General features: G+C 41.7%; 1 protein-coding gene across 1 annotated transcript; it reads right to left on the bottom strand.

Annotated features, from left to right (window-relative positions):
* Positions 1-3,681: 3,681 nt before the first annotated feature.
* Positions 3,682-21,496, bottom strand: ABRAXAS2 (abraxas 2, BRISC complex subunit). Its single transcript, XM_069863555.1, has 9 exons — positions 21,358-21,496; positions 19,966-20,056; positions 16,991-17,027; positions 14,389-14,455; positions 11,375-11,565; positions 10,665-10,784; positions 9,948-10,032; positions 7,894-8,008; positions 3,682-5,907 (listed from the first exon to the last, which is right to left on the bottom strand). The coding sequence occupies exons 1-9, from the start codon at positions 21,427-21,429 to the stop codon at positions 5,441-5,443; spliced, it is 1,245 nt and encodes a 414-aa protein (XP_069719656.1). The 5' UTR covers positions 21,430-21,496; the 3' UTR covers positions 3,682-5,440.
* Between the last annotated feature and the right edge of the window lie 3 nt (positions 21,497-21,499).

Here is a 21,499-nt window from a genome sequence, read left to right as displayed (position 1 = left end):
GGTGTGGGGACACAGTGAGGTGTGGGGGCATCAGCCGGAGGTACAGCAGCCACGGTGCAAGCACCGCCTCTGGGCTCACTACCCAGGTGCGGTGTCCGCGTGTCCCCCGTGGGTGCATTGCCCAGGCGCGTGGGGCCCAGCTGGGTCGCGCACCCCTCGTCCCCGTGCGTGGCTGGAGCAGGTCGTGGGCTCAGAGCTGGCTCTGGGTGTGCGGGTGCCAGGCGGGGGACTGGCAGGCGCTGGGCAGGCCGGGTTGCTCATGGGAGGAGCGCTGCCCGCTCCCTGATGGATTCGCAGGTCCGGGCTGCTGGCCGGAGGAGCCTCGCTGGGCGCCTCTGACTCACCCGAGCCCCGCACAGCCGAGCGGAGCCGAGCCGGGACACACGGGGCTGTCAGGGGACACCGGGGACGCAGGCACCCCAGGCAGGGCCAGGGGGGCTCGGGGAGGACGGGGCGCTGTCCCTCTCCCGGCCCCAGCCTGCAGCGCGTTGGCCACGGCTGGAGGCGGGCGGAAAGGCAGCGAAGAGCAGAGCCGAGAGAAGCCGAGCGGAGCCGCCCGGCCCCGTGCACCCCCCGCCCCGGCTGCAGTACCGCCCCGCGGCCACGGCGCGGCAGCACTGAGCGCCCGCCCCATTCATCCCGAGGGAAGGGGTCCCAGCCAATGGGAGCGCTCGCTGCAGGGCCCGCCCCCGCTGATTGGCTGCCAGGGAGATCCACAAAGAGCGTTGTCGTGTTTGGGAGTTCGGCTCTGTCTTTGCAGGGCGCAGACTGTATTCATCTCGACGTCACTACGTTAAGAGTTATTATTAGAAAGTGAGAGTTAGTTTAATACACTCACAGTCAGCAAGGCATTAGTATTCCTGCACACCAAACCTTTTTATTATTTCATTGCGGTGACCGCTACACAAGGGATGTTCCACACCAATCATCTCTGCTCACAGCTTTGAGTTGGAAACGATAGCGGCTTCTCCTCTTGAAAAATGTGCTAGAAATCTCAAACCAGCAAGAAAGAAATTGTTGGAACAATCCCTGTAGGGAAAAGCATTAGCAGTACTATTTTCTCTCTTTTGGGAAAAAAACTTTTGCCTGAAAAAAATGCGCCAAGTGGGAAAATAACTATGATAAAGGTTTGTGTGTTTGGGGTTTTTTTAAATTTGCTTTTAATGGAAGAATCTTTAGGCACCTGTAAATTTATTCTATTACTGACTTGTCTCTTGAGGATTTTCAGATTTTCCTTCCTAACACCCTCTCCAGGAAAGCCAGAGGAAATAAATAAGCCACACAAATCCATGAGGGAGATGATTCTCTTCCGTATCATGGGAATACAGGTTGCCACCCAGCATCCCTTGTACACCATGAGGCCTCAGGAGGGCTGGAGATAATTAACCCAAACCCCTGCAGGTCTGCACGTGCTGCAGAAGCCGCAGTTTTCCTGGCCTTGATCTCAGAGCTCAGCAAGCATCCTTCCCCAATGAGCCTAGAAAAGACAGTAAGGTATTTTCTTCTCATTGGAAAACGTCTAGGGAAAAGGCAAGGACCTGCGAGTTAACTACTTGTCAAAAGGTCAGGAAGAGGAAAAACCTGCCTGCTGTGTTTACCGCTGGCACACAGCAGGATTTAATCCCAACCCCACCTGATTCTGATGGTAGGTGCCAAGAAATGCTGATGTGCTGGAGATTACGCTCCCCTCTTCCATGAACGTAACTCTTAGTGATTCAGCTGACGCACCTTAACATTCATCTCCATTTGCAGGACTTGAACCTGCAAAGTCTCTCAAAATAAGGACAAGGTTGAGCTCCTAATGCACTCTACACTGAGGCAGAAGAAGCTGGAGAACTTGCAGCCACATCTGAGAACTGCAGCCTGGTTTCCTAATAGGACTGAGATTTTTCACCTTTCCTAGCGCCTCTGTCCCTCATTAACAGTGATCAGGTCCACTCTCCTCAATTCTGTTTGAAGCTAGTGGGCACAGGAGATAGCACTCTCAGATTCCACTGTTGAGAATAACACAAGCCATTCCCAGTGAGGAATCCACAGGTATTTTTGTTCACAAGGGAATCTCTTCTTTTTCCTACTATGCAATAGAAGGTTGTTTACAGGTAAGCAAGAGTGAAAAGTAAAGCACAGGAGTGAACAATTTGAATTAACATTCTGACACCTCGCTAGATGAGGTGTGAAACATGAGGGAGGTGAGAGCTTTGAAGTTCTGGAAGGTGACAAATGCTAATTTGAGCAATGTGATATCAGGGTCACCGTCTTTTCTAACTGCAGTCTGGGATAGGTGTCCAAGTATTTAGCAATTTACTCATGAACATCTGTAATTAAGCTTCTGTTTTCTTCCTAACTGTAAGCTCTAAGAGTGAGCAGTATAAAGGCATATGTATATGCAAATACACACACAAGTCCATATGATAGAGAAATGTGCATGTGGAATCACAGTAATTTTACACGCACAGTAATTTTACACACCAAGAGAAAGCCTGCTATAAACAAAGGTACTAAGTCTAAATAAAAGGAGCTAAACAACAGACTATGACGTGCACTGATCTGATACCGGTTGTCTTAAGGATGGTCCGAAGCAACTTCCCACTTAGCAGGAAATCTGCTTTGCTTGCTTGTCTTCTTTGCTGCTACATATAACTGTAAGAGATACCGTTTACATTTTAACCTGGGACAGGTTAGAGCCAGTGCAAAGTCCCTGAGGAGATGCTAGAAATCTGCAAAATAGTGAATATGTCAAAATTAAAGATGCTCACGCTTCTTTCTGCCAACATGCACCATTCCATAAGCAAATACAGGACTTGGAGAATCCCATAGTTTCAGCCACAGCCAATCTCAGAAAGACTTGGTGATGCTAACTTATCAAGACATTCCATATAGTACATGCCTGTAAACAATGAGGGGGCGGTGGGTGTTGAAGTAAATTTGGAAATAAAGGAAACAGCAATTCTAGGTTTCTTACAACAATAAGCAGAAGAAAATATTTAATTGTACCAGAGAAACTACAGGATTTTGAACTAAAAGGCACAGAACCCAGTTCTTACTGGCTTTTCTTCAACACCACCCACCTTGCTGCTGGGTTTTGTGTGCCTGAGGGTCACCAGAAGAAACTCTTCATGAGTCAGACATGGAAACCCAGTGCTTCATGGGTACAAAGCTCTGGCTTTCTTTAGGATTACGCCTGTTCCTTATTGTCTTCATACAGATCACAACCCAACACCATTATTTTTAACAGGACTGTGATGAAAAGCGTGCAAAGTCTGTGCACAGGTATTTTTCCAGAATATTATCCGATTTAAAAAAACAACCAACCACAGCAAAAAACTCCCACCCTTTCTTCCTTTCAGTAAGCTGTTACAGTTAATGAAAGTATCTGGAATAGGCACTGTCTAGAGGGCATGACCACATACCTACTCCACCTCCAACCAACTACAGGTCACACGTAAAATCAAGAAGAATTTAAGATATTTTTGGTTATTAAAAGATTTTAGAAGTGAAGTATCTAAGTCTCAACATAATGGTAGGAATGCGTGGCTGGTCTGCAATACATACAGCATAGCGCTACCTCCTCCCCTTGCTGCCAAACCCACTCTTCAGACCTGCTCCAACAAATCGGCTGCGTTTCTGTATCACGGCGAGTTATTTTACTGATGTAGAACCTGACAAATATTAGAATATAAGTTACAGGATTAAATAAGATTTTATTGTCACATTAACTGCTTTGTCAGAGATGTACATTTTGCAGGTTTCTATGTGGAATAAAAATAAAAACAGGAGTTACCGTCTTGTCAATTCTGATGTCGGCATACACACAGCTACACCACCCGAACCACGGGTGCTTGTGGAGTGCCAGCGATAACACACGAGCGAGTTTGCTGTTAAATGGATCGCAACACTCACAGACAAAAATGCATCAAGTTAAGGCTAATGAGAATAATGTAAAATAGTTAAAACAGACCACTAGGCATCTAGGGGTGGAAACACATGATAGAAGAGTGGCAATTGTAACATCTCATATTTTCCAAAGTAATTTTTCTTCATTTAGTACAGGTAAGGACAGGCTAATGAACAGACTCTTGCCTAGGCATACAATACATACTGACATTTGGGCCTTTCTAAATCTGATATATTTAAACTTTGAAGCAACTGCTTTGTTATTCTGAGCGTAAACCAGAGAAGTGGTTATTGACACCTCAAACAACAATGCTTAAGATTACACATTTTAAGAGGAAGATTTTTTTCTCATTTACAGATCAGGGATAAAGTCCAATAATACAAAATTCTTAGTGGCACGATTCCACATATTTTGGGCAATGTTAGCATACAAGCAGAATTTAAGTGAAAATAAGTGCATCCAAACATGACATTCTCTAAATATACCACACTTCATTTATCCCAAATGGCAATTTTCTAATGTGAGCAGTAATTCAAATGATCATTATCATTTACACATTTCACTCAGAGGAAAAGAGGTAATAAATCCAGGGGACTCTCCAAACAATCTCCTCCTACTCTATCCCCCATTCATTACATAAAATAATTCATCTAGAAGTGTAAATCCAGTATTCAGATACAAATAAAATGCAAGAAGCAGTCTCTGATGTTTGTAATTTGCAGACTCCAAAGTCCAATCATGATGGAATTTACTACTTCTGTCAGTCATCTACTCCTGTATGTGCACTTCATATTTATGCTAAAATAACAAAAGAGACAATAAATGAGGCTAGTGTGGCATAAAGTCATTGTAAACCCAGTGAAACCAGATTAATTACATTTATGACATTCATTTGGATCATTTACCAGTCATTCCAAACCCCCCCCGACTTTACAGAAAAAAAGGCAACCATCGTTTTAAGTGATACACACATTCTGCTAGTAAAAAAAGTTGAAACAACCCCCTTCTCTGTTAAAAGAGCATGCCAATAGAAGGTAGACCCCATGTGTTCCAATCGGGCTTCTCAGAATTATCAAAATTTCTTTGCTTGCAGAGGCCACTTTGGCTTGCCACAGAAAGCTGTTTCCAAGGCGGCTGATATATCTTTCCCTTTCAAAAATCATAATTCAAGGCATGATAGTGCAAGAGGTAAGTTTTGATTTGAGAACATTACTTGTAGACTAACTGTGCTTAGTTACTACATCCCAATTTATTGTTTTAAAGAAAATACGGCAACAAAAGCTACAAGACCTCTAAAAATTTCATCTTGCCTAAATTTACCAGTACATCCATGAACCTCATCAGTATTAGTACAACTTGATTATCCTAATGATTCCATTATAAAACTTGCAAAATGTATCACAAGGTGAATAAACCATCTAGTGCAAGTCTTCTACATTTTGTGTGCACAGTAATCCTGTGTAGTTCATTTCCTCCAGGTTAAATCCCCAAAATGTCTGTGTAACAACTATGAAAAAACAGCGTCATGTGGATTTTCACCCCCCGTCAAATCTGAGAAGTTTGAGTGTTCCTGGAATCGCCATCAGGATGTGCTGAAGGTCGTGAATCCCTTGTCTGCGAGTATTCACTGTCAGATGACTCTGTAGGTTCAAGCAAATTTTCATAATCACTGTCTTCTGATTCATCAACATTGTCACCAACCGCTCTTTGGGAAGATGGCGTGGATGCTCCATTGCCAGAATATTTCAATCCTGCATTTGTGGAAACATAACTGGAAGAACCTACTGCTTGAGGTCGAGGCATGAAAACATTGCTTTCTAGAAGACCATGACCGACAGTACTTTCTTGATTGGTTGCATTGAAATCAGAATATGGAGGGGGAGGATCAGAGACATCTGAATCGTCAAGTGGGCAGCCTTCCACAGCAAATCCAGTGTAGGACATTCGTGGAACAAACATAGGTTCCAAGTTATCTGTTGTCATTTGCCTGCTTAAAATTGCTTGCTGCATTCCTACAAAAGCAGAGAACATCGCTGTACTGAATACTTACTTTGCAATGTAGTTTATCTAGTGATAACATACCACACCCACCCAGACCTTCGCTCTTCTTTTTACCTCTTGTCATTATTATTAAATGCCCATTCTGGGCACTGCTTTCAAACTCCAGCGCTAGAACTTTTCCCCTCAGTCTCCACTACTCACTTTCAGCAATTTTTGTATTGATGACTATGTAAGATGCTAGCCCTCGCCATTGTTTCGAGTCTTGCTTATTACTACACCTTACTCTTTGAGCCTGACAAACAATATCTCCCTAAATTTAGCAGTACATCCATGAAACTCATTAGAATTAGCAAAAGTTGATTATCCTAATGATCTCATTTAAAACCCAAAATGTGTTAGAATGCAAATGAACTATCTAAGTACGTATTTGTGCAAGTAGTCATCCTGTACAGGTCATTTCCTCTCGTTTAAGTACCCTAAAAACACAGGTCTGTTAAGCACTGGGAGAGACTAAAGTTTTTGACTGGTTTCTAACTGGTTCTTAACCTTCAAACACCCATCAGCTAGGGGACAGACAAAATGCCATCAGCTCTACTTACTGTAACACCATCCTTCTAGCAAAAGCAAAAAATCAAGGCTAAAAAGTTCCTTCAATCAAGCAAATTAGACATCTCTTTAGTAATAAAAAGAGTATTCCTCTCAAGTGGCTACATAATGGCACTTCATTATCAACCCATAAATTAAGAACTGTGGTGGGAGATTCCTGGTACCCGGCACTTGCTGTTCCCTCGAACATGCTGCTACATGTACAAATCATTGCAGCAATGTGGTAAGTAAAGTCTCAACTGACTTTTATGCTATAGCGTTAAAGTCATAACTTGTTAACCAAAAGCTTGTCAGATGACAAGCTCTCACACAACACTACTGCAGGGATTTGAATCAAATGCCTCCTTTTCCACCCGCTCAGAGAATGATTAATTGGAACATTTAACTCACTAAAACCAAGAAAATGCTCCCAATGTGGAGAAACCCAGAGAACAGAAGGCCAGCTTCAGTATTTAGCTACTCATATCTAAAAATATTACAGAGATACAAGCCGCGTGTTTTCCTGTTTCAGCCTTCTCACATGATTATTTGCTCTGGCATAAACTTCCAGCCCAGCATTTGCACCTCACTGGCAGTACCTAGAGGCTAGCACCAACTGCCCTTCCTTCTCCTTCTCCATCTTTTGCTGTATGGACTGGGATCAGCTCCAGTCACTCTAAATACCCATCTCTACTTCTTGCTAGCTCATCTAGTAGCTGTCTCATCTACAGCCAAGCAGGAAACAGCAGTGACTCATGCCATTTCCATCTTTGAAATGGTCTGTGGCTGATACTGGCTCTTTACCTTATCTTTGAGGTTCAGAGAAGGAAGAACCTTAGAGAAATGCGCTGACAGTTCAAACTTTGCACTAAAATGCTCTTGTGGTAACAGTACCTGGCTGCCTGGAGAAAATAAAATACCCAGTCACAGCAGCAGAGGGCCCTATCGCACAGCTTAGGGTGTTAACCCATCCAAACGACACAGCTTTAGGTAACACTACTGATTGCTACTGTAAACACAGTGCCCTGTTTCTATGTAATACTCCAAAAGGAATCCCTCCACTGCTTAGTTTTGCTTTTTCCATTCCTGACTTGGCTCCACTTTTTCTTTCCTACAACTGATCTTTTCCTTTGTTATTTCCAGAACTGAGTTTCTTGGTTTTGCTCTACAGCTTCGTCTCTCACCTATGTTTTAAATTCGCTCACAATGGATGACTCCTATGGAAATACCTGCAGCACACATGCTTTCACAGTTCAGGTATCATTCAATGTAAATCCACCAGATATCCTTCCCAATGTGATGGGGTTTTTTTCTTTTTCTATGAGCAAATAAAACTCAAAATAATGCCACAAAGTATTCTCTTCTTACAACATCTGCTTCTGAAACAAAAAAAAAATTAAAAGGCAACTTACTTATTTCTTGCTCTTTTTCATTCTTCTTTTGTGCGATTTGCCTTTTTAACTTGTTTACATCAGCTTGAAAAGATTCAACAACACGTTCACTTTTTTCTACATCTATACATACTGCCTAGGAGAAAAACGTAAGACATGCTAAGATTTTGCAAAAATACAGGAAAGACTTCCATGACAACTTTAATAAAGCTACTACCAGACAAGAAGCCATTAAAAGCACAAAACTAAGAGCAAGATTTAACTATATCAGAGCATAATATTCAACCTGAAGATCATTTTCTTTACTGGCTGTTGCCAGTTCTCAATGGCTGTACTACAGTAAAAGGATCTCCAAATAATTCATCATTGCAGGAAGATTTGTAATATATCCAAAGCGAGTTCTTCCATTTGGTGAAAGAGACATGACCATTTATTTTTTTTTATATACACTGTTGTTAGCACAATAATGATACTACAGTAGCATGGTTTTAAAATCTAGCATAAAGGTACATACTTCTGTGCTAGACCAAATTTGAATTGGGGTATGAAACAGTTGACTAGAGAGACAACTGTCCCAAGTTGATCTCCTAACCGATACCTCTATTAAATAAACAAGACCTAAGATTTCCCTATATTAGGAAATTAAGGTGACATTTTCATAGAAGGATCCAAGTTTAAATCTGGTTCTGGATAACATTGATTTCTTTTTAAATCTAAACATGTTACAGTGGATATTGTTTACTTCTTCAGAAATTAAGTACTTGTCACTATCATTAAACACAATCAGTTCTGAAGAGTACAGAACTTTCTAAAGGCACTGGTAAGTCTTAGACAGTAAGTCAGAAGCCACTTACTGTTCCTGCTCCAAAAGGTTACTATTAGCGATCACACCTACAGAGCTGAAAAACATTATTTAGAAGTCATCAAAGTTTAAACCCTCCCCATGCAAATATACGTCTTGGCTGCCTTACTGGAAAACTGCAACATTCCCTGTAAAGCAGTCACTTTAAAGGTAAAAGTTTCTCAAGTTGGCTAACAACTAAATTACTTTTAAGTGCTGTAAACAATGTACAGCAGCACGATTTACATGGTGAAAATCATCAGGGCCATACTTCTGATAGGTAGGAAGACAACTCCCTGATGATGTCACATTATCCAGTTTTCCAGCCACTAATTCAAACAAATCAGGAGCACCAAAGGATATATAGGCTCTTGGAAAAACCAGTATCACAGAATAACAGCATTAGCTAACGGGATAGAGTTCTGAAAACACATTTTCATGTCTCCTGAAGCTGGCATGAAAGCTCTCTGCCTTCCCAACGCCAGGTTCCCATCTTACAAGGCAGGTTAGAAAGTGGCAGCTTCCACAGCAAAACAGAAGTTCTCCTGTGCAGGCAAAGTAAGGGTATGGCTGGAGCAACTACTGCCTTGCATGCACCAACCAGCCAAGCTAAGCTGGAGCGGAGACACAAATCCCTCCAGGGCAGATGTAAGGGGAAAGCCTGGAAATCAGCTGTGATTACAGCACAATTAGCGAACTTACTGGCTCTTCACATGGGACAAGCTAGTGAATCAACAAGCTTACATTTAGCAGATTTGACACACAAGGCACTTTTGGATGTTTTCCCACATTTGGAGCAGAACTCACTCATGCTCTACACAAAACATTCACCTAACAGATGGAGCTCTTTCCTGCATGCTACACACTGAGAGCCAGCAGTCATGCTTGAACTCACACAGGCAAGCCTTTAAACCTGTGCAAAACCCTACAGCCCACTGCAAGGCTTTTCTGCACACTCTTGGAAATAGCTGAAGTCTCTCAGAAATCACAAAGAATTAAGTCACAATTACTTGCAAAAGAGAAAGAATTGATGGTACTTGTATCAACCACATTTACAGCAGCCACTGCAAATGCATGTTAAATAGAAACTGACACATTTCATTATTAAAGTCAGACTTAATTCCCTGCAGTTCATGACCTCCAAAAATCTCCAACTTCTCCACTTACAGTTTATCCAAAGGATGAACAAAAGATGCCACGTACATACTGACCAGTATTAAATAAAGGAAGTTACCTGCACTTTTTCCTGAAGTGCATTATAAACCTGATATATAGCCCTGATGTCCTTCATCACTCCATCTTTGTCAAAAAAATCAGTACTAAAAAAAAAGTAGAAATAATTAGTTAGAAAAGACAAGTTTCTATCTCATTCTCTCTTTGACTTGCTGCTAAGCAGTTAATTACTATGTTTCTGAAATCTATTTTATTTTATCCAGCTAAAGATATATTATACTCCAAGATCTAGAATTTGGACAGCAGCATATTCAATACCCAAATTCCCTCTGGAACAACAAATGATATGAAATTTGTGCAGAAATCCTTACCTCGCATAATTTCACAGTTAACAGTCAGAAGAGCTACTTTGCATTTGCAGCATTTAATTAAAATTACTTAAAAGAAACAATGAGACTTCCAAATCAGAGTTCAAGTTTTAAATCAAGCTTGCACACAAAATTTCCCAGGATGGGTGGGAAATCAAGTAAGAATCCTTCATCCAGAATGCCCACAGCACCAACTGGACATAGTAACTCTGCTCTTCTCATTAGCACATTGAGTTCCCTTTCTGTTTCTGAAAGATTTCATTCTAAGCAGAAAAAGTGCACTAGGAACAACTCATTCTCCTCCAGAACTAGGTTTCACAGCTTGAATTGTATATTTATACTATGCTTTGGAAGGTAAAGAAGGCAGAGCTTGATGACTGTACTTCATCTGCAAAGGAAAAAATCCTTACCCGTGTTCCTTAATAACTTTGGCATAATTCTGCGAAGTATTTGGCACTGAAGAAACTTTGTATTCCTGTTGACTAGTGTTGCCTAGATTAGGAATAGTAAGTGACACTCTTTGATTATACCTGCAGAGAAAGTTTAGAAAGAGTTCTTAATTCATATTCAAAAGATTATTTATAATATCCTTGATATTATCTCACCTCTCTGATGACCACGACTCATCTAATTTTAAAGCTTCTGCATTAGGTTTATTATAGAGCTGCTAGATATTAGAAGTTGTGTTCAAAATAAACACCTAATCAAAAGTTCCTCTGAGATGGATCTACCTCTGTACTGCTTAGAACATGACAGTAGCGCATTCAAACTACGACAGACACAAGAAGAGTGAAGCTACACTACATTCAGGCCTTTTACAAGAAAGATGGCACTGACACCTGATTTCTCTTAAAAGATATTTTTTTTTTTGTTGTCTGAAGATTTAAAGACTGGAAAAAAACTTTTGCTGACACCAAAACTTTAATTCATAAAATACTTGCACGGAAAAAAAAAAAAAAAGCAGTCATCAGTAACAGTTGTACACCAAGGCATCATTTGCCAAATACAAAGCCTTCTTTAAGTGTCACTGTATAAGCTTCAAAACAGATTAGAGTATAAAGAACAGCAATAAGAAGCAGAACAAAAAATGAATATTGGTTCATATACAGAGATTGTTTACCTTCGGTTTGGTCTAAAAAGCACGTATTCTAAAGCATGCGTTGAGTTGTTTGCAGTGGAAATGAAGCTGAAGAGAAGGAAGACAAGATCAGGCACTCCAAGAATGTGTGTCAGCTGTTTATGAATGATGTGTTCTCTATATGACATTTGCTGCTGCGTGTTTCTCCTAAATCTGTACCATCCAATAACATTCTGTAATCAAAGTACATCAAAAAAAACAAGGTATAAACTGAGATACCGATTTTCCTACTGACAATAAAGTTGCTAACACTGTGGTATTGTGCGGATTATCCAATAGCTTTATTACAACAAAAGCAGACTGAATTACTAGAGGCTCTCATCTATTAAATAACCTGAAACAAGGACATCCTCATACAACATGACAACTGATTACTCAGCCTTATCGTGTTACAAACACTCCTGTGTCCTTAAATGGCACGCAAGATCCCACTTCCAATATACTTCTACTGTTTAATCTCCGCAACAAATGCTGGAGGATCTTCCAATGACAAGACTTGAGCTGTTTTCAAACATAGCAGATGTGGCGTTTCTTTAGCCTAAATACTAAAACTGCCTATTCACTTGCATTGATTTGTAAGAGATTTCCAGCGCTTCACAAACATTTTGCAGATTCACATCTGTTTACAAGACACATGGGACCAACATGCTGTGTACAGCGATAAAATCATCTCGGTGTGTATTTAACGGTGAAAGATGTGCATGCACATCAGATAAGACTCATTCCAGCTCAAGAATGATTTTGAATACAGCATGCATTAAACAGCTTTACTTCATGTAAACTGACATTTAATTGAAGAGGTTAATGTAAAAGGCTACATCATTAATGATTTGGTGTAGGAAGAGTCGCAGAATCACAGAATAACCAGGTTGGAAGAGACCCACCGGATCATCGAGTCCAACCATTCCTATCAAACAATAAACCATGCCCCTTAGCACCTCGTCCACCCATGCCTTAAACACCTCCAGGGAAGGTGAATCAACCACCTCCCTGGGCAGCCTGTTCCAATGCCCAATGACCCTTTCTGTGAAGAATTTTTTCCTAATGTCCAGCCTAAACCTCCCCTGGTGGAGCTTGAGGCCATTCCCTCTTGTCCTGTCCCCTGTCACTTGGGAGAAGAGGCCAGCACCCTCCTCTCCACAACCTCCCTTCAGGTAGTTATAGAGAGCAATGAGGTCTCCCCTCAGCCTCCTCTTCTCCAGGCTAAACAACCCCAGCTCTCTCAGCCGCTTCTCGTAAGACCTGCTCTCCAGCCCCCTCACCAGCTTGGTTGCTCTTCTCCGGACTCACTCCAGAGCCTCAACATCCTTCTTGTGGTGAGGGGCCCAGAACTGAACACAGTATTCGAGGAGCAGTCTCACCAGTGCCGAGTCCCAGGAACAGGCACCATTATGTAGCGATGCATGTATATATTTAGCGGAATAGAGCAGATTCTACATACTAAACAAGGAAGCATTGTTGTTAACTTTTTATGGTAAATTTCCACAATTACTTAGGCTGAATGTAATAAAATGTGCTTATTTGGTAACAAAAGAGAATACAAGACTGTCTTGCTTCCCAGACAGCAGTATTTATTTCTTTTTTGTCATTATGACACTTAACATCATTAGATATGAAGTGATTTAATCATATGACACTTGTAAGCTTTAATTTCTCCAGTTCTGCCTGCTTTCCCAGCACAGATAATCATCCTGCCAGAGCTCCCCTGCAAGACAGGCCCATACAAAATAAAATCCGACTGAAACCTAGCAGGAGAGAAGCATTTCTAAATCACATTTTTAGCTTTGTCTCCTGAAGGGGAATGTCACACACTCTGCAGTGTTCAAGAGTAGAGGTACAGGGTTACAGAATTCAGGATCTGCATCATCACATCATCACTCCATCAGCAACATAAAGATGTGCATGTCTGTATATATAAATATGCACATAAAGCACGTATACACTAGGCACAAATACATTAGCATACACAGAGGAGTTTATTCTGAGAGCATTTGCTGGAAAAAACAGACAATAAAAAAACATTACAATGATGAGTATTGCAGAAGTTGCACAGATTTAGGATTTGCTTCCCTAAAGATCCCTCCCCAACTTAAGCTTTGCCTGTAGGCAAAAGTCTACAGTTCAGGTGGGTAAGCTGAACAGAAAGTCAAGACTGCAAATTCAATTGGCAATTAGGCAACTGTCATCACACTCTGTGTAGCGATGATCAGTTCACACAGCAGGCATTCCTACTCAGACTAGAGTAGGAAGTTACACCCCAGTTCCTTGCAGAGGACAGAAATCCCAAAAGCCCAAGAGGTCGCTCATGCCTCAACCATTAGCATTGCTATTGGTGAAATGCTCTGGCAACTCTACAGGCAGGGACCACACTTTCAGGTCTGCTTGTCGAGGCATCAGTCCATGAGAACTTTGAAGCAATTATTCAATAATTAGAAAGACAGTGCACTGCAAGTATGGAATGAGACGAAACATTGAAAAAAGGTTTGGCTCGTCTCCAAGTAACTGCTGAAATTTAAGCTGCTTAATGCTAGCTGCGCTGCTAACAATGTGTGATAAAGCGATGACAACATCTGACGTAACTGATAGAACAGCTTTACCAGTTTAAAACTGACCATGCAAAAATTGCAATTATGAGGCTATATCTTGACAACTCTTCTAAATGAGCTCTTCAGAATAGATTTTCATATCAGCTACATTTTTCTTGGTTTCAACATCACAATTGTTACGCTATATCTTTAGCTTAGAAATTTGAGTGGGTTAATATAGGCCCTTCCTTCTTGGAGGCCTGAAGTTAAATCCTTAATTTAGACATTGCTCCCAGTTTAACCTAAGAATCACAAATTTTCTGTACAGAATAAGCCTTGGGTCAAAACAAACCATCAGATCTGTGGAAGAAATATTTTCTTTTGGTTAACTACTTCTTTCATTTATTTTCAAAAACTGCTCTTTCTAACTATAGGCTCTAATGAGAGAGGAGGAAAAGATAGAAAACTTACTTTTCTTCGGTCTTTAAGAATCCTGTCCAAACTCTCCTCATTAACCTTGCCTGCATAGTCGTAAAAGCTGGAACCAAAAAAAGGAAGAGAGAAAAGTAGGTACACAGTGTACACACGCGCACTATACACAAAATAAATAATTTATACATTGAGTATTCTTCAAATATACGGTATTCTGCACATTACAAAGCAACTTCTGCAGTTTCTCCTTAATCAACACAGGTCAGTATCTGCACCACCTACCTATAGAACATGGAAAAGATAACTACTTAGGAGCAGAGTCAGAAGCCTCAGCAGCCTGCATAGCTGACAGAGAGGGGCAGCTGCTCACAGAGGAAGAGGCAGAGCGCATAAGAGTAGCTGCCATGAAAACTCTATCCCCCTTTAAGCCACTAGTAATGAAATACAACATGCCTGTAATGATGAGCTGTAAAATGCTTTCATTGCACACATTAGTCTGGTGCCCAGTATTTCACTGCCAGCCCCTACAACAAGGAGTCTGTACATAAAGGGACTGTGTAATTTCATTTTGACCAGCATGCTCTGAAACCCTGCTTTGATTAGAAGAGCCCTACCTGCCAAATAGGAAAGGAAAGCAGGACGTGCAACTACAAATTAGTTCCTTGAGCCCCAGTCCTGCAACCAGACTCACATGATTGGACACTTGAAGCCAGAACAGTTTTACTGAGGTCAGTAACGATCTCAATTATTATGTCTCTCCATATGGCTCTGCTTACAGAACTGAGGCCCAAGCCCTGACAAGTTGTTATCGTGAGGACACGACAGATTTAAGAATTTATAAATCTGTCTACACAGGTTTATAAATTCAAGTAGATCATGCGTCATGATAAAAAGAAAAAACAGTTGAAAACAGATTCCTCCTTGACCTACCTGCCAAGTCCTCAGTCTCTTTCAAGAGCTGATATCACTAAAACCTAAAGCAGTGCACGGAAACACTCTGTTTTAGAGTTCTATGATCTCAGCTTTTGTGTGCGGGGTAAAAGAAACAGACAGTCCTGTGCTCAGTACTTGGCTGGTAAATAAGGGTGGGAGTAAAATTTGTTTTCAGATTTAAGTTATTTTGAATATTAAGACCACAACTAACTACTAATTTGAGATATATACACATAATATTTGCATAATTTATTCAATTCATGTTCACAGTATTTATATATTCTTGTAAATAGTGGATATCCAATTATTTCTCTTTGTACACTTTGTAAGAATAATTTTCTTATGAGATGAGCAACCAGTATGTAGTGAAACAGCTCCATTTGAAAACTGCACAGAGAAATTAGTCCTTTTAAAATCTTTGCTTCTTATTCACTTCCTCCATGTCAGTAAAAGCCCTGGGACCAAGCCTGTTACACTAAACACCAGCAGTGCCAGCTGACAAGAACCGAGGATGAGGGTTAGGCCTCCTCAGGCGGGCAGCACTTCAGTCATAAGATAAGGGAGAATGTCCCAAAATCAGTGTCTGCAACAGCCTGCTCCAGTACCGATAAAGGCTACACAAGCTGTGAGAGTTTCCCTGGTGCTCTGACGTAAATAAATGCAGCAGTTTGCTTGCACAGAAAGCATGTAGTGAAATACAGCCTTCTTCCCTTCCTTCCATCAGCTCAATTACTAACAACTCATTTCTTCACTGGGGAGAAGAATTAAATGCGATTGGTTTTGATATGTGCTGTACAACGCACCACCAGGAATCAGGAAGAGCCTACTAGACACTGGGATATTATCTTGATGTGTGGAGTCACTAGCATTTAAATCCCTGCGCTGAGTACCCTCTCTGTGATTACCAGACAGCAAATGATAGACCGCAGCTTTTCTCTTTAATGTAACTAATGTCAATCATAATACCTAAGGCACTGTGTGTTCTTAATGGTCTGGAAATCTCTAAATAAAGACAAGAGGAGATCAGCTGGGAATTCCTTCCAAGAAGAATTTGTAGACAGTAATTTAGAAGCCATCACTGCATAACAAGTGAAGACTATAAAGAAAAGCTACATATAAAGAGATGGATGCCACTAAACAAAATATATTTGACTTGTATTTAATTTAAATTCTGAAGTACAGGAGACCAGAAGGCAAAAAAGTCCAGTAAGCTAAAAGTTTCAGAATAATTAGTCGGTGCAAGTCAGTACAACTAACTACAAAACAGCTTGTTAACACAGCAAGTTCCCGAGGTTCGGGCACACAAGGTGTCCTGTGAGCCAACCAGGCCCAAGCAGAGCTGACCTAAGACTACAAACATTCACATTGCTTTTGACAACATCCCAGTTATCGGTGATATGACTTGATCTGACTGGTCTCCTACCTCCACTAACTATATGAGGTGGAAATTCAGAGAGACAGAAAAATAAGCCTGTACTAGCTCCCTCAGCACACTTTCTAACCTAACATTTTACAGTAAGGCTATTAAAACTGTACATTCACACTTGCATTGTCAGGGCTGGTGCCATTTACACACGTTCCCTTAAAACCATCAGATGAGTGAGCAATGCAGACATTGGTAGGTACATCTGAAATACTAATACATTTCAGTGGGCTTCCTATTTCTACATTCTGCAGCCAACACAGGAAGACAACATAAAACGCTTACCTAAAAAGTTTTGAACAAGGCTCATGGTTATGGATTTCTGCAACAACAAACAAAAAAAAAGACGTATGTTCAACTCCTCAAGGCAAAGAGAAATTACAGCAGCATGAACTTCCCACATCTCAGCTACTGAGCAAATAAACATTTGTGTCAGACTGCACAGTGCCCTTAATATTTCAACAACATTTGATGACACAGCACCACACCCAGGAAACCAGCTTCTCTTTCTCATCTGCCATTTCACAAAGGAAATTATTTTACCAATAAGTAAGACATACATTTGCTTGGATACACACATATCTCTGAGCCTCAGATGACTTCTCATACTATTTTATGGTTGCATCCTCCTCACAAAGGCATTTATGAATTTTAAAATTTTTTATACACCTTGGCACAACAGTTTACTGGCATCCACATACACCGTTTATTACAGCAGCAATGAATATAAAAGGGGGCAGTGAAGGGAATCACTGAAATACTACACATTGGAGTATTTAATCAGGCAAGGCAAACAATTTATGATGAGAAAAGGGATTAAACACCATGCCAAAACAGTTAGCTGCAATTTATAATTCTGTTACATGAAGTATTAAGAAATCACAGCAGCATTTTTATTCCAGTAAAGAGTTGTAACAAATACTAAATACTATTTAAGCAGCAAAGTTGTAACATGTTACATTATCTAACACCGAGCATAACTTATTTTTTTGCGGCTTTTAGTACTTTTTTAAAGTTCTCATCTACTCTGACCTTTCACCAAATAGAGATTAACGTTTATTCATATTATTATAATTTGATCCACAGCTTTAATCTTAAACTACTTGCACAGACTGAACAGAACTTGTGTAGCAATAGTACTTCCAGCTTCTGTATTAGAACCCTGCTGGAGTGTTTAGCAACAGCTTTGGCATCTTACTTCTTGTGGAGTGACTCACCACCTGCCATTCTGACAGCCATAGGCTGCGATCAGTTCAGAATTGGATCACAGTTCTCAAGAACAATAGACACATATTGGCATCTCAGCATGTTCAGCCACCTGGATGCCCACAGCAGGAGTACTGCCCAAAAAACTGTGCCTTGTCACTGGCAAGATCCCCTCGTAGTGCTGCTCCGACAGTTACTGACTTTCTTTATGTGGAATTGCTTGAAAGTGTAAAATCCTTGTATTCTCAAGGCATACTGGAATCTGTGGAAGCAATTTCGTAAGTTTAATTATTCCACACTGGACCAATTCCTTCCAGCAGATACCCTGATTACAACTACCGAGAATACACACTTGATTCTCTGCTGAGTATGTTGCTACAGAGGCCTCACCTTCTGAAAACCAGGAAGCAACAAGCTCAGAATGCAGAAAGCAGCCATTATTCTGAATACGTTTTGCACATTGACTTATTTTTTTACATACAGAGAGCACACATAATATATATATATATACACACACACACACATATATATATACACACTCAGATAATACCACTTAAGCTTTGGGACAGCAGACACCCAAGAATGCTAAAGCTCATCTGTAACAACAGTGCCACAAAAACGTCACTCTCAGTTCATGGTGTGAACTGGGAATTCAGGAGTTAATATTGATGAATAAATACTTAAGTCAAAATTTGGTAAACAAAAAATACCCAAGTGGGAGTGTGTGTATGTGTAGTTGGAGGCCTATGATTGTACCTAGCTTCCCTTTTCAAAACATAACTGTAACCAGGAATGTTACAAAACAATGTCTAAAAGGGGAATAACTTGTAACACCACAAGCACTTGGTTTATGGAACCACGCAGAGGCTGCCCTTGTTGACATGGCCGTGTTACACTGAGAGCCTAAGATCAGTTACCTCAAATAGTTTTGCCTGAGCAGACACAGCTAACAGCTGCTGCCTTTCCGCAATACTTTGACAGCAATCACAGACACAAACAAAAAATCCTACACCTTTATTTTTGTTACTTAACTCATTAATTTATTGTAATTAACTGACCTTTCACACAGTCCATTTATCACCCATGTGCCCTTCAGAATAACTGGAAGAAGAAACTACTTAACTTTCTGGATTGTTGTATATGCCACCATCACTACTTCAAGGTGGCAGGTTTTGTGAGATACAACATGACATAGTACACACTTTCACAGACTTTAGTTCTGTGTCAGAAATACGCTGGAAAGGCAATTACAGATGCTTGCGTATTAGCAAGGCTTTAAGCAGACCCCACTATATTATCTGGAATCAGATCCACAAAACCAGGTATGTACATATCCAGGTTTTTGAAGAAGGTTTAGGTGTATTTTAACATCACATTACACAAGTGTAAACAAAAGAGGCATTTTCTTTCAGGGGATTCCTGTTTTCTATAAACCATAGAGCTAAAAACATGTAAAACCTTCCCACTCATGTATAAAAATATCTGCTTCAACCAACAAAGCTTAACAACAAGACATTGGGTCTTCTTTCACTTTATACCAACAAGTCAGCTGTACAGTCTTTGCACTTATCAATAAAGCAAGTTGTCTGACAAATATTCCTTGGCAAAGCTTGCTGTGACAGCCTATAATGTCAACTATCCAAATCCTCTACTGGAAATTCCCCCCCTTTTAGCATTAGTAAATCAAGCAATTTATTTATTTTATTTTGAGCACGTGGTTGTATTTAGGCAACCATGTGAAGTGTGGAAACTCCTTACAGGACCAAATGCCAAATACAAAATTTCTCCATCATGAAACGCAGATAGACGTCTTCAATGAGTGATCTTTTCTCCATAAAAGGAGATGCATGAAGTCTCCATATCTAGCAAAGGTCTGTTTCTTTTTCTCACATTTCAACCATGAACACACAAATACAGTAGCAAATGTGATTCTGAAACACTGTAACACTGTCTGCTAGTCTCACAAGTGAAGTAATTATTACAGAATTGCTGTACTGAAAATTGAAAAACCCAACAGTGCTTCAGTCAGAAAGACTCAAAGTTCTATTACTCACCAATCACTTGTAGAAATTCAGTGTTGCTGATCTGTGAATCGCTAATGCTGAAGGTCTCTTCTTGTCTCACCTCTCCCAGCAGAAAGCCTTCCTAAAATTTCAAAGGCAAAAAAAAGACTAAAAATAGAAAAAAACCCACTACATAGTCATTTACTGTAACTTTCTTAGCATTAGACAGAAGAATTAAAACAAAGATTTAGTTTTAAATACATATCTGAGCTGCAGTAGGGTATAATGCATCCTTAGGTTTACTGAGATTGATTTTCTGATTTACCAGCATTCTTTCACACCACCATAGGAACGGCCTGTCCAAAAATAACATCCTATTGAAAGCTTCCATAAGTACTACACAACACACATGAGGCAAACAGAGACCACGTTAAAGGAGTGCCTCCAGTCCCAGCTACAGTAGGTGGATGAGGAGAAGGCGCCATCAGAGTGCTTCAAAGCCAATGGATAGTGGAGTTTACACCTGCAGAGGCACACTCAAACTGACATGTGGGGACTGGGCTGGACTCTGAACTCACAAGGCAACTTAAAGTCTTTGATTCTCAGAGGGTTAGAGCACCTCCACTATAATGATAAGCTGAGAGAGTTGGAGTTGTTCAGCCTGGAGAAGGCTCTGGGAAGACCTTATAGCAACCTTCCAGTACCAGAAGGGGACTTACAAGAAGGCTGAGGAGTGGCTTTTTACAAGGGCATGTAGCAATAGGACAAAGGGGAATAGCACTACATTGGAAGGTGGAGGTTTACATGACACATAAGGAAGAAATTCTTCACGATGAGGGTGGGGAGGCCCTGGCCCATGTTGCCCAGGGAAGTTGCCAATGCCCACTCCCTGGAGGTGTTCAAGGCCAGGCTGCATGGGGCTTTGATCCAGTGGGAAGTCTCCCTGCCCACGGCAGAGGGCTGGAACAGGATGGGCTTTGAGGCCCCTTCCAACTCAAACCGTTCTAGGATTCTATGAAAACGAGAAAGGAGAATATGCAGAAAGCGGGTGGTTTGGGCGCGAGCACTGAAGCGGCAGGTGCAGTAATAAGGGCACAGGCTCAGAGCCAGAGCCCACCGACGGAGGAGAGGGAGCAGGAGCAGCCGCCTTCCACACTGTCACCAGGGTCCGCTGCCGGCGGGGGAGAGCGATGGATGCCCGTGAGCGGGCAGAGGCGGTCGCTGCCGCAGCCAGAGCCCCCCCAGGCCACGGGGCCGGTACCGCTAGCCGCCCCCTCGGCGGAGGCCTGGCCCGCGCCCCCTCAGCGGTGGGAGGGGCCGCATCACCGGCAGCCGCCGAGCGGCACCGCCCCGGCCGGCCCAACAGCGGCATCGCTCAGGGAGCGACGCGAGTCCCGCAGCTCAGGAGACGCCACGCCGCGCCGCGCCCCTCTGGGCACCTACGTGGTCGGTGCTGCTGTTGGCGCTGTAGTAGCAGACGGAACTGAACGTGTATCCCGAGATGGACGCCGCCATGACGGACACCACCGCCGCCGCCGCGCCCACAATGCACCGCGCCAGGCCCTGGCCCCGCTTCTGGCGCCGC

The sequence above is a fragment of the Phaenicophaeus curvirostris genome, chromosome 9, assembly GCF_032191515.1.
Source record: "Phaenicophaeus curvirostris isolate KB17595 chromosome 9, BPBGC_Pcur_1.0, whole genome shotgun sequence".
Lineage (NCBI taxonomy): Eukaryota > Metazoa > Chordata > Aves > Cuculiformes > Cuculidae > Phaenicophaeus > Phaenicophaeus curvirostris.
This window is presented reverse-complemented; position numbering and strand designations above follow the sequence as displayed.

Coding starts and splice junctions, on each gene's coding strand:
- ABRAXAS2 (XM_069863555.1), bottom strand. CDS start 21,429: ATGGCGGCGTCCATCTCGGGATACACGTTCAGTTCCGTCTGCTACTAC. Junction 14,456..16,990: donor CCTTGTTCAAAACTTTTTAG/GTAAGCGTTTTA, acceptor TTTTGGTTCCAG/CTTTTACGACTATGCAGGCA. Junction 11,566..14,388: donor TTCTTAAAGACCGAAGAAAA/GTAAGTTTTCTA, acceptor CTTTGATTACAG/AATGTTATTGGATGGTACAG.